We start from the raw sequence: 18,139 nt of genomic DNA, 5'->3' as shown, positions 1-18,139 counted from the left end.
TTATTTTAAAAGCACTTCACCAAGGGAAAAAGTACTTATGTAACAGAAGAAACAAGAGTAAAAGTTAGTATGATCACTTTGGATTCAGGCTGTGGCTTCAAGAAAAAAATATTTTTTTGTACATCATTAATCTGGCCTGAAAGAGTCTAGCTATTTTAATTACAGTCCATTCTGAGAGAAAATTCCAGATTGTGAGCAACATGACTTTATTTGGTTTCATGCTATAGTTGTGAAAGGATGGTTTTTCTGTTACTTCCTTCTGCTTTTTCACTTTAAGGCTATGTAAAGTTCCAATAACACAAGCCATATATAATTAAAAACTAATGTTCAATCCTTGGCACTTAACATTTGTACCCCCCAAACACAATGGGATCTGCAAAGAAAGGGAAAAAATGGCTCAAGTAAACCTCTGGATACCATGATGAAAATCAAAACTAATAAAAGATTCCTTTTCTTTCACTTTGGGAGTTGTTACTTGAAATTTCTTTAACAGTAGGCACCCAATCCAACTATGTTAAGATTGTATACACTTCAGGAAGTCTAGGTTAGCTATTTTCTATGTGAAACTTAAAAACTGGATATGGTAAACTAAATTTCAAACAAATTATTTTAAAATCTGATCCTAGGAGAAAAGGAAGCAATCATTAATAACTAGCCAAATACAAAAGGGTGTGATTAGCAAAAAAAAAAAAAAAAACAAAAAAACTGGAAACCTACATTCCATGAATGTAGAACCTCTGAGGAAATAATAGTATTTCTGGTTCCCAACTAAAAGCAAGTACATGGTGGCAACTGGAGGACTACTCCTCAGCGTTTCCTTTCTCTCTCCCAAACTGTCCATTAACGTTTTTTCAGGATAATGCATTCTCTATTTTCCAATTCCATCTTGGAATCAAGATTCCAAGTTATTGTCCTTTTGATGCCCAAGAAGCCTGCACCAAAATTTGAGAAGTTTCTGCTGAATCTTAATTTGTAATGTACTTAAGTTTTACTATGTGAGTTAACTAATAGTTCTCCCAAATAAGGTTTACACATGATTTAGGTTTCTGACATTTAGCCTAGCATGTGAATTACTTGACCCTCCTGAATAGTTTATCTACCATCAGTTATTCTGGTGGTAAGTTGTGACTTAACACAGAAAAAACTTAGATCAGTTCAAGTTTTATTTGGTTCTCTTCCATACAGAATACCTCTATCTCATCCCTCTGATTAAAAAGCAAGTTTCCCAAAGCTGTCCTCTGGGTTATATTATTTGATTAAAAAAATCAACTTCCTCAGCCCCAAGTTTCTAGTAAGATATCACATTACATAAAAAATACTTTGTGTAATGAACCTGAAAGCTTTAGCACCTATGAGTAAAGTAACCAAATTATGTAAAAAAATAAAATTCTAACTTACAGTTTACAATTTTAACCATCGACAACAAATTTGCATTTAAAACAAATACAAGTGGGTCAGGACCACCATCCTCCAGTTGCTGCATCACTGAAATCTGTGATGGTTTTTCTTCCACAGCATAGTCTGTAAGGGAAAAAAAAAAACAACATGAGAGATTGAAGAAAGGAACTAAGAAATCTGATGGAGGGATGGGCTGATAATTCACAGGAAAGAGACAAGCATGTATTCGATCTACAGATAGAGTGAATGAACTTGCTTTCCCAGTGTCATGTTAATATTGCCCCTCTCGGACGGACCTCCCCTGGTGGCGCAGGTGGTTGAGCGCAGCGCTGTGAAGCTGTCTGCAGCCTCGGCAGCACTGATTCCATCTCAGTCCGCCTGCAAGGGCCCCACATGGCCAGGCAGACCTCTCCTGTCTCACCCACTGCTCCTCTCAGCAGTGTATTTCGTCAGTCTGCCTGTTCTGTTCCCCGTTCTGTCTCTGGTGAATCCTCTCACCCTCCCACGAATCTGGCCTGTACCCCGGTTCTTGTATAAATAAATAAATAAATAAATAAATCTTTTTTAAAAAAAGAAATAATGCCCCTCACTGTGACCCAATCTGGTGTGGACAACATGGCTAGCCTAGATTTATATACCGGTCTCTCCAACTCTGAAGTTTAGTTGCTTCCCAACATTCCACAGTATAAAAAAAAACATGGAAGTATGGAAAAAGAATATTCAGAAAATAATAATTTGTTATATACATGTAGAGTACTAGAGTATTAGGTGGAAAAAAACTTAGACAAATTGAGGTCAGTTCATAGTGAATACTGTAAACTATGACAAGTAATTTTTATTGAAGGAATTGAGAATTCACTGTTTCTAAGCAAGCACGATTTATGGTACTATCTGTTTAAAAAGATAACTGGCAACAATGTGGAAGATAAAACAAAGGAGAGAAAGAAAGAAGAAAGGAGGACAGGCAAAAGACAGGGACAAAAAAGAGATTATTGACAAACCATAAACCATTTCCTGAAAATGTACTGACCAGATATATCAACAACAAACTTTCACATCAAAGTTAAACATTCTTATGATTAGATATTAAGTTTACTTCTTATTCCCTAAAAATATTTTTATTGTAAAATTTCTATTAAGTTCAGTGTTCTCCACTTATATGCATAATTCTGAATGTGTATTATATTTCAAACAAAATCAATGTGCTGACTTATCAGGGGGATCAAGCCTAGAAAATAAGCAATTTTTCTAATTATGTGCTTGCTTTGAAATAAAATGAAGAAACTGCCAATGAACTTCATTTATAATTGAAAATATTACCACCTTCTAACAAAAGAAATGATGTTATAATATAAAAACATAAAAAATCACTAACATCAACAACTGTTTTCAGGGCATTGACTTTTTTTGGAAGAAGAGAAGTGTGGTTAATACATACATTGTAGGCCCTTCCCTTAATTGTAGGCTGCCCCCCGCCCCCGGCCTACACCCTAGCTCTTGTATGCATAAATGTTTTAAAATTCTTAAAAAATATATATATGAGTCTACATACCTCCTTTTACACCAGTGGAGATGAGAATGGGAGGAAGGCCATCCTCAGGAATAAGATTCATTGCACTTCCAACAGGACTTCCAACCTGAGTTATACTCCCAGAAAATAAAGAAATATCTGCCTAGGAAAAGTAAATCAACAAAGTAAATATTTTAAGAGTTCAAGACTGTGGCAGAATGAGTAAAAAATATAAATGGAATTTAAGTGAAATCTGCAATTCATATTTTTTGAAAGATTGCACAAGATACTCATTAACCTGAGTTTTCTCAAAGGACTGAGTTAATACTATGAATATGTCTCCAACTGTATCTCCGTTTGGCATCATCAAATCGTACCCCTCCCCCATGTAATCACCACTAAGGTAAAGATATAGAACATTTCCATTACTCTAGAAGAAGATTTCCTCATGACCTTTTTCTGTTAAAGACCTGTCCCTCTCTCCCCAAGGTAACTACTATTTTCACTTGTATTACCACTAGTTTTATCTGCTCTTGATGGAAACACATAGTATATAATGTTTTAGCTTCTTAAATTCAACCTAATATTTATGAGATTTATCCATGCTGTGGGCATCAAAATTTATTACTGATGTTGTTTCCTAAAGATGAAGGCTTTGGGCCTCCCTGGTGGCACAGGCGGTTGAGTGCAGCACTGTGAAACTGTCTGCAGCCTCTGCAGTGCGGATTCGATCCCAGCCAGCCACGGAGATACCCACATGGCACGGAAGACCTCTCCTATCTCATCTACTGCTCCCCTCAGCAGTGTATTTCGGTCAGTTCTGTTCCCTGCTCTGTCTCTGGTGAATCTTCTCACCCTCCCACACATCTGGCCTGTACCCCAGTTCTTGTATGAAATAAAAAAAAAAAAAAGATTAATGCTTCTTAAGCACCTTTATACTTGAGTAATGATTAAAATATTTTTTTAAAAAATGCTCATGTCTTGTCATAGCTTTGTCTGTACTAGCTGTAATTCAGGACTGGTGTCTTTTAGTGGGTTTTTACTAAAATTCTGCAATGTTTCTAGTACATCATCCTAACAGGAGTAAATTTGGAAATTTTATTAGCAAGCTACTATTTACTCATTTTTAGGCCTAGTACAGGAAACAATCCATTTAATGTGCTACTTAGTGACACCTAAATTCACCTTTTACAATCATTATAAGAAGTGGTCATCTGACCTCTACTTAGATAGTATGTGTGAAAATAAATTTATTAAGCGTGAAGCTCTCTACTTGACCATAAAGATGAAACAAATACATTCCAGTCTAGTCTTAAAGAATTCCCCCCTCATCTTATAAAATGAATACTATAGTGTTGAACAATGTGGGAACACAGAAATAAAACAACTAACTTGGTTTAGTTTCTCTTAAACTGAGCTGATTCTTGCTTCCTTGTAACACATTCATTCACTAGAGATTCCTCATTCATTCAAAAACAGTTGTTCTAAGAAGTTATCCTATATTCCAAGAGTTATAAAATATTTAACAAAAAGAAAAATATCCCCACTGTATTAACAAAATTGTAACTGATTTAGGCAAGAATTGTCAAAGGACAGTAAAGTCACTGGCTGAAAGACTGTTGGGGAAGAGGACACTCATAGTCTCAAGTATCACCCCTCATATTACGCATTAATTCCAAAGAAGAAAAGCTGCTTTTGCAGTAAAGAAACACAAGAGAAGCAACTTAATTATCACACTGACACTTCTTATTGTGTCTCACTAAGACCTGACCATCACATAGTACCATTATTCTTTATGTATTATCATTGTTATTGCCAAACAGTTTCTCAGGAAGCTAATCATGAGAAACACAAATTAATGAAATATATTGCACTTATGTTAAAAAATGACTTATTAGGAGACACAGCTAAGTACTAAGTGATGAAGTGCAACTAACCTTCAAAATGCTCATTAAAAATAAAGTGTGTAAGGGTCCTCCTCAGTGGCGCAGGGGTTGAGCACTGGGCTGCGAAGCTGCCCGCAGCCTCTGCAGCGCCAGTTCAATCCCTGGCCACCCACGAGGGTCCCACATGGTGCGCAGACCTCTCCTGCCACGCCCGCTGCTCCCCTCAGCAGTGTACTTCATCAGTCTGCCTGTTCTGTTCCCTGCTCTGGCTCTGGTGAATTCTCTCACCCTCCCGCGCTTCTGACTGTACCCAGTGCTTGTGTAAATAAATAAATCTTAAAATAAATAAATAAATAAAGTGTGTATATTCACATGAACGCAGGTTTGTGTACAAGTAAAATAAATGTGGCAAAATGGCAATAACTGGTGAATGTAGGTCAAAAGCATATGGGTATACAATTCAACTTTTGTGTGGATTTGAAATTTTCCAAATAAACAACTGGGGGGTGTGAGGGAAGAGAAGAAATTTCTTTACAGTATTATTGTGCAGATACAAAAATTAAGACATAGTTCTGGATTTTGCCCTCTGCAGTCAGAGAAAAATCTCCAAAAATAGATTTAGACATATATGAAGACAGATACGAAGGTTTAATGTTCCTTCAAAGTTTAATACTTAGAAATCTGACTGGGGAATTGATGCTACAAGGGGGGCAGGAAGGGAAATGCAGTGGGGAGGGGACACTATGGACTATGGTGGAGGACTGTGGGTGCCTTGGTGGTAGGTGTGGTGTGGTGACACACATCTGAGAAGGTGTGACCCTATACCTCTGAATCAAATTCAGAGGTAACCAATATTACCTCAATAGAAAAAAGCACATATACACAAATTTAAAAAATAAATCACACCTGATTAAAGCTAATGAAAAAATAATTTTTTAAAGGTGGAAATATATATTTAGTTGGGAGTAATGTATGACCTTATTATAACCTTGACCACCAAATCTGAGAAGTCAATCAGCACTAGAAAGGAAACCAAATGCATAAAAATATCCTATGTGTATACTTTCTAATTTTGGTCCTAGGTCACTCTGTTCTCTCACTGACTCCAAAATAAGTAGTTGGTATTTGTGCCCTTCTAAAAATTAGGCCTCAAGAAAAGAGAATCCTATTAGTCCTAAAACTGACCAGTATATCTGACAGAGACAAGATAAAAGTGATATCACAGTGTGAGCTAATTCCCTTATGAGTCTTCCATCAAGTCAAATGGTTTTCAACTTATTTTTAAGCTTTAGGGTCCTTTTTAAAAATCTTAAATGGAAACACAACAAGTAAACAGAAAAAAATGGAGACACTGAGCTGAAGAGAAAGGAATAGAGAAATTCCTCAGCCACTTTCATATTGCCTGGCCCTTCCGCACCACAGCTCCCAAGAGGCAACCACAGAACCTGAGGTACATGGTTTGAAACCAATATATCAGGGGCCAGGTTCCACTCTAACATGACCTCTAACAATAGCAAAACCTGAGCTCACCTGAGACCAACCTTCTTAGGAATATTTCTCCTAAAAAACATGCAACTGCAGAGCAAACAAGAACAACTGATTTTGCCAAATTTACTTTACCCCTACATACACACACACACACACACACAACACATGCTCTAAACTACATCCAAACCCTTTACAGTTCCACAGAAAGATCACTTAACTTAGAAAAAGGCAAGGCAGAGTCATCACAATGTGTGTGAAGTATGTACGCACTTTTAGCCAAAATTTTGTTTTTGGTTTTGGTTTTTTTCCCCAAATTTTGTTTTCTTACCTCTGCTGGTAGAGGACTGGTAGTTGCTGGCTTGACTGGGTCATGTGACACAGCCAGGGTTCCTGCAGAGGAAGTTCCATTTGTTGTTAATTTGGCTGCATCAGCAACTTCTCCATTAGGCAAGATTCCATCAGCAAACCAAACTCGCCTCTGCTCTCTGGGCTGAGCCACTTGAGGAGCCAGAAAGATAAAACAGACATCAGTGTGACATTGGAAGGGTTTCTGATATCAAAGAAGAGATGGTCACCAATTCCAGATGTACAAAGAAATCACTAATATTTAGCATCTTATAACTATAATAGTACAAAAGTGGTTATAAATTAAAGTACACCTTTAAATATATCCTCTACTTCCATTAACTCATCATGTAAAGATTTAAAATACTTTTTTTAAATAGAGGTCTTAAATATACTTCTGATAATGTCACATACTCTGTCCCACTTCACTGACAAAAAAACTAAGGAAGGTGTTTAAAGTGCCTAGGAAATAAACAGCAAGTGAAAAATATCTAGTAAAAGACATCCACATCTGATGTTTCCTCAGGAATTAAATATCTGGAAAAGTGATATGGTAGATACGGTATTTTTAAAGGGCAAGAAACCCTGAAGAATGTTAAGAATTATTAATTAATTAATAAAGGAAGAGTTAGCATAGATATGTAAGAATTGGGTAGTAAAGTGACCAGATCTTTGATTAAAGTGTAACTGAAGAAGAAAAAGACTGATTTGGTTGTGCAAAAGTAGTTTGCATTTTAGTAAAAGGACAAAGGAAAAGTTAGAAAACTGAGTATGATGAAATGATCTCTTTAAATCCAGTTTTGGATATCAATTCAAACAACCAAAACAAAGAGACTAGGGAAGAACAACAAAAACAACAACCGAAGTAAAGAGAATTAAGATTTTAAGAAAGTTTGAATTCATAAAATACAAGGCGTATGACTAAGGGACGATCTGGAAAGAGAGAATATAGGGGAAGATATGATAATATTGATAGAAGTCTTCGATATTCAAAAGGGGAGGAGGGCTACTTAGCAAGGGAAGGGAAATATTACTAGTCAAAAGATAAAATCAATGAAGGAAGACTGATTTTAATTATCAAGGGAAACTTCTTGACAAGATCATCTAAAAGAAATACAGTAATTATTATTCTTACTATTCATAAAACCCTGAATTTATAAAGTACCTTTCATCTGACAATATCATAATCATAAAGATATAAACTAAAACAAGTTGAACCTGTATTTTCTACCTATGATATGATATAATTAGAATAATAGTTCTGCATTTTATAAAGGTCCATGTACCTAACACATTATTTTCATATGGATAGATTAAAAATGAAGAGAAAATAGCAATGTATATTCTAAAAAGCAATAGTAGAATGGGCTGTTCAGAAGGAAGAACTATCACACTCACCACTTACTAAACTTCTACAGAGAACGTTAAGATAGACATGAAGCTAGGATTTTACAGGCAGACTTCAAATTCTATCTCTCTTTTCAAGTATAAGCAGTGTAAATACTCCATTCTTAAGTTGAAGAGGGGATTGGCATATTTTTAGAAGAGCCTCCAAAATATCAGGCAACACAATATTATTCTTTACTTGCCCAGAATAGTCTTGACACATTTCTCACCTTGTTCTTCCACTTTAATAACCACCCAAAGGTACTTATCTGCAGTGTTTTAAAGACTTGTGCTGTAAAATCACATCAGCACCTTTTCAGAGGAAGTTGGTGAAGAAAAGAGAGAGAATAGCACATGATCCCCTACCTTCTGCTCCAGGGTGCTTTAAAACTCCCACAGGTACCATCACAGTGGGAGGTGGAGAGCTCAGGGCTCCTGAAGCCTGAGCTTGCTGCAAGGGAGGGATAGTAGAACAGTATTCAGCAGGATTGTTAGGGTTAGGGCTCTGGCTTGAGGCACTCATCATGTTCTCCCAGGCTTGAGCTAAACAAATACAGACACAATCAATGTGAATGGATTGCAAAATATGGACATCAGACCTCCATAATAACGGGTAAATAATGTAGCTCCTCCTCATTAACACTTACAGTATGCCTCTTTTCCAGCTACTGAAAATATCAAGGAGACAGATGATTTTATTCAATAAAGGAGACCACTTAGTTAAGCAAATGATTTGGAAGTAGCAAATACATGATACTTCCAATACAGCCTGACAGCAAATAGGTCTGAGGTTAATGACTAGGACCCTTGTTTCTTTAAAGGAGACCATACATTCCCTTTAAAGGGAGTGAAACATAAAACTTATTAAGGAAATGCAAAGGGAGTAGCATATAGACATTGGTGGGCAGGCAAGTTTCATATTCAATGCATTTTATAAAATTCTATCAAAAATCAAAATCAGGGACTCAAACAGGGTAACTATTGTATAATATTTTTGTTTCATTTCTAGATTTTTAGGCTCTTCTTGGTTGAGGTAAAATCTTATTTGAAATTCTGAGGCCTAAAGTTCAGGAGAATACATCTCCACATTTTTGTGAATTCTGCTTTTGTGTTATGAGCCTGTGTAAAAGTATTCAGCAAAAACAACCATTTCACATGTTTGGTGTGTCTCAAAAGCACAGGACCCATTTGAACATGAAAATGTGTCAATGTCATATAAGTGCCATCAACCAATATGAATGATCACAAATGTGTTAAGATTCTGTTTACAATATTACTAACTAAATCTGGACATATCAACTACAGTATTTAAAGTAAATAGGATGAAAGGTGCTACAGAAATGACAGCAAATTTGATCTTCTCGGTTCAGATAATATCACTTGCTCAGGAATAGAAACCATTCAATTTCTTGAGCATCTTTTTAAAAAATCTCATTTAACATGAAAGAATGATCTATAAGATTTTGAATACTTGTTATCTCCATACTGCAGAACAAGGTTAGAAACAACAGCTATGTTCTTTTGAAAGCACTGGCAGGAAGAAAGGAGGAAGAGAAAAGGAAAAAAGGATAGGGAACACTGAAAAGCATCAAATTAAATATTCACTAAAAGACTGGGCTAAGCCATGCAAGAGGAAAGACGCTGGAAAAACCAGGAGGAAAGTAGATTATTTTAGGATCCCTTGTTAAGGGCATCCTTAGCTTAATAAAAAGTATTCCATATGAATCCTCTGCCATTTCCTTCATCTTTATCTATGCCAAGTTTTTTTTTTTTTAAAAAGCTATCAAGTTGGAAGACCTCATCAAATAAAGGAGGTATTGGGCACTGTAATTAAGCAGCATGCTCTTATCTGTGGATATAGGTCCAAAAAAAGAAAGCAGGAATAAAAATCAATTGAGCTACTGAGTGAAAAAACCACCATCTAAAAAGTGACCCTTAAGAGCAGAATGAGTCATATTTGATCAAAATTGTAAGAATTCAGAAATGGGAGGAAACTGAGTGGATCACAGGAGATTAGAACAGATCAGATTAACTGACATGCAATAGGTTAATAAGCCAGCAACAGGAAAACATCACTATGAGCAATGCAGACAGACAGGGCAGGAGGGGCCTTGAGCAGAGAAGTTCCAGCCTCCAGGAGGTACAGTATCCTGAACAGGCAGCAGTGCTATCCAAGTTCAATCTTTTATGACTGCTAGTAATTGTTCTGGCAACATTACAAAAGATGCACCCAAAGAGAAAATACAACAGCCCAAATATAGTCCCGATCAATCTTATTGTATCTCTTTACAAGAATACTATTTTTTTAAACTAAATTGCCCTGTATTCATTCCCAGCCCCACACAAGATGAATACTGAATAAGCTATACTTGCCTTCTCCTGGCCATTCTTTTACCACATAACTAAATTAAAAATCATTATTCTCATAGCGAAATGTAAGTACTTTTAAGGAGACAACTGATAGAAAAAAGAAATTTTCTAATTAATCCTAGAAACTAAAATATTTATTTTAAGCTAGCTGATTGAAACAAGGTGTAAGGATATATTCTAAGTTCATAAGTTCTTTCCTAGAAAAAGATAGCTTCACTTAAAAACTTGAGCCCCATTTTAATATTTCATTATCTAAGTGATGAACAGTCCCTACCCCCATCCCACTCTGATCATTTCACAGGAACATTATCAGTCACATAACACCAAATTTCCACAAGGCTTTCCACTCTTTCTGCAAAACTTACCTGACTTTAGCATTCATGCATTAAATTAAGTATGGGAATTCTGAGATGCTAAGATATTTTCAAAACCTGAAAATTCAGCTCAATATTTTCAGTTAAATTATGATAACTGAGAAGGTAAGCAACTTGTACAGAAAGGCGGGAAAAAATAGTAGCCTTTTCATAGGAATTCTCTTGCTCATAGTAACTGTGAATTCGACCTGTTTTAATACTTACCATTCATTAGCACTGAATGGCAGATTACACATACTCTAGCTTCCTTTCTGTCCATATATAAGAGTTTACATTTCAGGCTACAGCAGGAAGCACAGAAAACCTGAAGGAAAAAAGAACAGTACAAAATGACCAAACCGATACTGACTGACAGGGAAATTTATTACTATAATACTAAAAACTTCGAATGAAAATGTAATGAGGAAGTTGGACATCGGACTCATTTCAAAAGCAAGATTGAGATAACAAGTGTCAATGGTAATGTTGGCTGAAAAGAAAAATCCCTTAGTCAAGAACACAAAGCAGGGCCTCCCCCATGGCGCAGAGGCTGCCCGCAGCCTCTGCAGCGCCAGTTCAATCCTGGGCTGCTCCCCGGCCACCTGAGGACGGTCCCACATGGCGCGCAGACCTCTCCTGCCTCCCGCTGCTCCCCTCAGCAGTGTACTTCGTCAGTCTGCCTGTTCTGCTCCCTGCTCTGGTTCTGGTGAATTCTCTCGCCCTCCCGCACTTCTGACTATACCCAGTGCTTGTGTGAATAAATAAATAAATCTTAAAAAAAAAAACACAAACACACGAAGCAAATGGGGGGAGGGGGGGAGATCTGAGCTGCCCTCAGGTAAAATTCCTACTTGCATTATCACATACCATAAACACAAAAAGATGGTTATAGCTGCTATTTCTGGGCACAATGAAATAAACAGAGATTGGGAATTTTCAGTTTTAATTTCTGTATTTCACTATCTGTATGCATGGAATAATAACGATATCAGCTGGTTTGCTACAGAAGTCAGTAAAGATCGAAATGTACATCTCAATTCAATCATAAAAAAAGTACAGTCATAGTTACAGGAAATCAGAGCAGGGAACCAAAATTGGTCATGCCAGTTTCCAGCAACTTATTTCCACCTTCCAGGGTTGATTCTGAAACTTTCACTATCTTCCTTCCACACTAAACAGCAAGAATCTCCCTATCGCTCAATGCTGCTATGGCAATGCCTTAAATAAAGTAGATAATGTTTGCTTACTGCTTCTTAAATTAGCAAAAATTATTACACAAATGTATGACTGAAGAAACTAACATTAATGTGCATTTACCCTGGAAGGATTGTGCTATAACACACCCAAATTCACAACTTTAACAACAACAAACACATTTAAAGCAGTTTATAATTAATAGGGACTTTAAGTTTTACAGCCAAATGGTTATGGATTACCTTAAATGACAGGATTGATATAATCTGCCTAATGATTTAGAATGCATATGCTATATAATGTTTAAACCAGCTAAACACTGGTTTAAAGTTCAATATGTGTTCAGACAATTTTCTTTAATGTGGTGCTTCTGGGGCCCAATCTCAACTTTAACATTCACTTGCCAAGTAACTTTATTAGAATAATTTAAACTGTCTGAGCCAAGTTTTTCTCATGTGAAATTGAAATGTTAATATCAGTCTCTTAAGATTTTTATGAGAGTAAAATATTACTATTATAGGTACTAAATGTACAAGATTTTATACATTCATTTCCTTTTCCTTTATTTCCTTTTCCTTTTTAAAACTTCCCACTAATGGCTTTCCACATAACAAATCCTACTGCCAAATTTACGAACAAGTTCTATAATTTTTTGCAATTATTTTTAAAGACTATTTTTCTAGAACAGTTTTAGGGTCACAGCAAAACTGATTAGAACATACACAGATTTTCCATATATTCTTTGTTGCCAAATATCCCTAACCTCTGCCAATATCAACCTCCCCTACATAGGAGGTAGATTTGCTACAACTGATAAACCTGTAATACAATGATACTTCATTGTCAAAGTCCATAGTTTACATTAGGGTTCCCTCTTGGTGTAGTATATTCCATGAGTTTGCACAAATTTATGACATATATTATCCACTATCACAGTAATTAGAGCAGTGTCACAACTCTAGCTCCACACAGTCATTCCTCCCTCTCCAGTAACCCCTGCAATTGCTGATCTTTTTATTGTCTCCATAGTTTTGCCTTTTCCAGAAATGTCATATAATTGGAATCATACAGTATGTAGCCTTTTCAGACTAACTTCCTTCACTTAGTAATACGCATCTAAGATTTCTCCTTGTCTTTTCATGGGCTTGATAGCTCATTTTTTTCTTAGAACAAAATAATATTCCATTGTCTGGGTATACCACAGTTTATTTATCCATTTACCTACTGAGGAACATCTTGGTTGTTCCCAAATTTTGGCAGTTATGAAAAAAGTCACTATAAATATCCATGGGGAGGTTTTTGTGTGGACATACACTTTCCACTCATTTGTACAAATATCTAGCAGTACAACTGCTGGCTCATATAGTAAGTCTGTTTGTCTCTGTAAGAAAGTGCCCAACTTTTGGGCCTCCCAGGTGGCGCAGCGGTTGAGCGCTGGGTTGCGAAGCTGCCTGCGGCCTCTGCGGTGCCGGTTTGATCCCCGGCTGCTCCCCGGCCACCTGAGGAGGGTCCCACATGGCGCGCAGACCTCTCCTGCCTCCCGCTGCTCCCCTCAGCAGTGTACTTCGGTCCTTCTGCCTTCTCTGCTCCCCACTCTGGCTCTGGTGAATTCTCTCACCCTCCCGCACTTCTGACTGTACCCAGTGCATGTATAAACAAACAAAGAAACAAATAAATAAATAAAACATGCCTCTATAAAAAAAATTATTAAAAAAAAAAGAAAGTGCCCAACTTTTCCAAAGTTGTGGTACCATTTTTCATTACCACCAGTAGTGAATGACAGTTCCTGTTCCATGTTTTTGGTATTGTCAATGTTCTGGATTTTGGTCATCCTTATAGGTATGTGGTGGTATCTCACTGTTTTAATTGCATTTACCTTATGACATAGTAGACATTTATTCATAAGCTTATTTGCATCTATAGCTCTTCCTTGATGAGATGTCTGATAAGGTCTTTTGTTCATTTTTAAATTGGGTTGTCTGATTTCTTGTTGAGTTTTCAGTTCTTTGTATATTTTAAGTAACAGTTCCTTATTAGAAGTGTCTTTTGCAAATATTTTTCTCCCAGTCTGTAGCTTATATTTTCATTCTGTTGACAGTCTCTCACAGAACATAAAATTTTTATTTTAATTAAATCCAATTTACCAATTATTTTTGTCATGGATTGTGCTTTTGATCTCCTATCTATAAAGTTATCACCAAAACCAAGGTTATTTAGATTTTCTGCTAATGTGTTTTTTTAGAAGCCTTGTGGTTTTATGTTTTGTATTTAGATCTATTATTTTGAACGGATTTTTGTATAGAGTGTAAGGTCTGTGTCTCAATAATTTTGTTGCATGTGGATGTCAAGTTGTTCCAGTACCAGCTGTTGAAAAACAATCTTTTCTCTGTTATATTGTCTTTCTTCGTCAAAAACAAACTGATGACATTTATGGAGGTCTATTTCTGGGTTCTCTATCCTGTTCCACTAATCTATTTATCTACTCTTTAACCAACACCAAAATGTCTTATTGTATCTTTATAGTAAATGTTGAAGTAGGGTAGTGTTAATCCTCCAACTTTGTTCATTTTCACTACTGTGTTGACTATTAACTTTCAAAATAATTTGTCAATATCCACAAGCTCTCTTGCTGAGATTTTGATTGCGACTGCATCAAATCTAGAGATCAAGTTGGAAAGAACTGACATCATGATAATACAGTCTTCTGATCCATGAACATGGAATAGCTATTTAGTTCTTCTTTGATTTCTTTCATCAGAATTTTGTAGTTTTCTGTATATAGATCTTATACCTATCTTGTTAGATTAAGTATTTCACATTTCATTTTTGGTGTTGCTAATGTAAAAAAGGATTGTGTTTTTAATCTTAAATTCCACTTCTTTATTGCGAATATAGAAGAAACAAGTGACTTGTGGACTGCAACTGCTATAATCACTCATCGGTTCTAGGAGTAGGTTTATTGTTTTTTTTTTTTTTTAAACAGATTTTCTACATAGGCAATTAATTATGTTATCTGTTAACAAAGTCCTGTTTCTTTTTCCAAATCTATACAAACATGCTTAACAATTTAGTCAATGGCAATGCTACATGGAAGATGGTGGTCCCAATAGGTTATATCATATAGCCTACGTATTACATTTAGATTTTTGTAATCACACTCCATGATAGTCACACAGTGACAAAACCACCCAAACATGCATTTCTCAGAACAGAGCTCTATGGTTAACACATGAGTATGTATTCTTTCTTTCTTTTTCCTATTTTACTGCATTAGGTAGGAATTCCACATGTAGAAATACAGTGGCAAAACAGTATACCCTTGCTTTATTCCTGATCTTCAGGGGAAAGCTTCAAGTTCCCCACCACTAAATATGATGTCAACTATAGATTCTTTGTAGATGTTCTTTATGAAGTAAAGCCCCCTCTATTCTTAATTGATGGAGTTTTTCGTTTATCATATCAGCACGAGATTTTGCCAAATGTCTTTTTTGCATCTGTTGATATAATTGTGTGGTTTTTATTCTTTAGCTGTTGATGTGGTAAATTATATTAACTGATTTGCTAAATCTATTTCAGAAGACAGAAGCAAAGGGACTACTTCCTAACTCATTTTATGAGGCTAGTATTACACTGATACCAAAGACAGTTCAAGAGAAATAGAGACCAATATCCCTATGAACACTGATGCAAAAAGTCATCAACAAAATACTGAGTTCAGCAGACTATAAAAAGGATTGCTACCATGACTGAGTAGAATTTAACACTGGAATGCAAGGATAGCTCAGCATAGAAATGTCTATCAGTATAAGGTACCACATTAATAGAATGGGTGGGGAGAGAATCCACATGATCAATTCCACACAGAAAAAACACTTAAACGTCAATATCTTTGCATGACTAAAAACTCAACGAACCAGGAACAGAAGGAAACTACCTTATAAAACAAGGGTCACATAATAAGAAACCCATAGCTGACATCATATACAGCAGTGACAGACAGAAAATGTTTCCTCTAAGATAGAATATGATGAGGATGTATGCTACTTGTATACTTGTATTGCTACTCGTACTTGCACTCAAATTTAGTATTAGACATTTAGCCAGGAGTTAGGCAGGAAAACCAAATAAAAGGCATTCAATAGAAAATAAAGATTAGGAATAATAATAAAAAAACACAACAAAACAAAAATAAACAGATAACTATAAATCAGAGACATTCTGTCGGGGAGGGGGGAGGAGGATCAAAATGAGGGTGGGAAGAGCACAAGGGACTATGGTGATGGTGCACTGGTGAGCTGGTGGGGGAAATTCTATGGGGACTACACCTGGGTAAGGAAAGCAAACATTGTTTAAAAAAAAAATGAACAATGATGTAAAATATATATAAATGAATTTTTAAAATAAATAAAGATTAGGGCCTCCCTGGTGGTGAAGGGGTTAAGGTCTCGGTGCTATCAAGCTATTGCCAGCACCTGCAGCATGAGTTCAATCCCCAGACAGGCACAGCAGACCTCTCCTGTCTCGCCAACTGCTCCCCTCCACAGTGTGTTTCCAGAGATCTGCCTGATCTGCTCCCCACCCTGTCTCTAGTGAATCCTCTCAGCCCCTTTACCTCTGGTCTACATCCCAGTTCTTACATACTTAAATAATAAATCTTTCTCAGCTCTCAGAGATGATAAGAAAATAATACAAAAATCACTATAAAAAAAAGATCACCACAGTGTTAACTAATATATATTTATCTTGATCACTGTGTTGTATATATGTGAAACTAGTATGTTACATGTCAATTATACCTCAATATAACAAAACAAACAAAATACAGACCTGGGGAACCTTAAACCATATATCAAAATGACAGAATCCAGGGCCTCCCTGGTGGCGCAAGGGGTCTTTAAGACGCAACCTACAAAGCTATCCACAGCATGAGTTTGATTTCTCACCAGGGGGCTACCCTGCATTAGGTAGCAGACATGGTGCAGCAGACCTCTCCTGACTCGCCCGCAGCTCCCCTCAGCAGTGTGTTTCGGTACATCTGCCTGTTCTGTTTCTCACTGTCTTTGGTGAATCCTCTCACCTTCCCCCCCCAACACCTCTGGCCTTTACCCCAGCTCCTATATGCATAAATAATCTTTAAAGAAAAAAGGATAGAATCGGGCCTCCCGGTGGCGCAGCGGTTGAGCACTGGGTTGCAAAGCTGCCCACGGCCTCTGCACTGCCGGTTCGATCCACGGCTGCTCCCCGACCACCGGAGGAGGGTCCCACATGGCGCACAGACCTCTCCTGCCGCCCGCTGCTCCCCTCAGCAGTGTACCTCGGTCCTTCTGCCTGCTCTGCTCCTGCTCTGGCTCTGGTGAATTCTCTCACCCTCCCTCGCTTCTGACTGTACCCACTGCTTGTATAAATAAATAAATAAATCTTTAAAAAAAAAAAAAAGGATAGAATCCAGTCTACAGAGGTAACAACCTATATTATCCCAACTATAAGACATTCTGAAAAACACAAAACTATTACACAAGGACAGTAAAAAAGATCAGTGGTTATCAGAAAGAGGGAGGAGGAAGAGTGAGATACATAGATGAGACACAAGAGACTTTTAGAGCAATACAACTATTTTATGACACTATAATAGGATATATAATATGCATTTACTTATCAAAGCCCCCAGAACTGTACAATACAGATGGAACTCTAATGTAAACTGCAGTGCATATTTCTTTTACAGAACTTTAGTTAGTAACAATATACCAATACTGGTTCATCAATTTTAACAAATGTACCACATTAGTGCAGATGTTAATAATGGGGAAGGCTACAGGGTGGAGGGGGATGTATATGGAAACTCTGTACTATCTGCTCAATATTTCTGCTCTAAAAAATGAGTTATTAATTGGAGGTGTGAACCTATTCCTCTTAATCATACAGTGATTTTAAAAAATTGTTATTCCACTTTAAATAAATCTTAAAAAATGGGTAATTTTTAATTTTTTTAATTTTATACATTTTTTACATCATTTTTCATTTTTGCACAATGTATGCATTTTCATCTTGGTTATAATCCCCATACAATTCCCACCCCCCACCTTGTTTTGATCATACTCCTTCCTCTCCCCCCTCGACTCCCAGTAGTGTGTCTCTGGTTTATAGTTGCTTGTTGATATTGATTTTTACTTTATTATAATTAGGTTTTCTCCTGGTCCTTTATTTAA

The 18,139-nt window shown here is 36.6% G+C and overlaps 1 protein-coding gene across 2 annotated transcripts in view; it reads right to left on the bottom strand.

Moving 5' to 3' along the window:
- ZFYVE9 (zinc finger FYVE-type containing 9) overlaps positions 1 to 18,139 on the bottom strand; it is a gene marked incomplete at both ends in the record, with an annotated part of 73,526 nt that overhangs the window by 46,590 nt on the left and 8,797 nt on the right. Inside the window, 5 exons of one of the 2 annotated variants that reach the window (XM_084243918.1) lie at positions 1,399 to 1,521; positions 2,951 to 3,071; positions 6,611 to 6,780; positions 8,380 to 8,556; positions 10,962 to 11,061. In XM_084243918.1, coding sequence (XP_084100044.1) covers positions 1,399 to 1,521; positions 2,951 to 3,071; positions 6,611 to 6,780; positions 8,380 to 8,556; positions 10,962 to 11,061 — 691 coding nt within the window. The remainder of the gene's footprint in view (positions 1 to 1,398; positions 1,522 to 2,950; positions 3,072 to 6,610; positions 6,781 to 8,379; positions 8,557 to 10,961; positions 11,062 to 18,139) is intronic. The other variant, XM_084243917.1, reaches the window with a different exon arrangement.

Source organism: Talpa europaea, assembly GCF_964194135.1.
Source record: "Talpa europaea genome assembly, chromosome: 9".
NCBI lineage: Eukaryota > Metazoa > Chordata > Mammalia > Eulipotyphla > Talpidae > Talpa > Talpa europaea.
The sequence above is the reverse complement of the archived record's forward strand: the minus strand, read 5'-3'. Positions and strand labels throughout refer to the sequence as shown.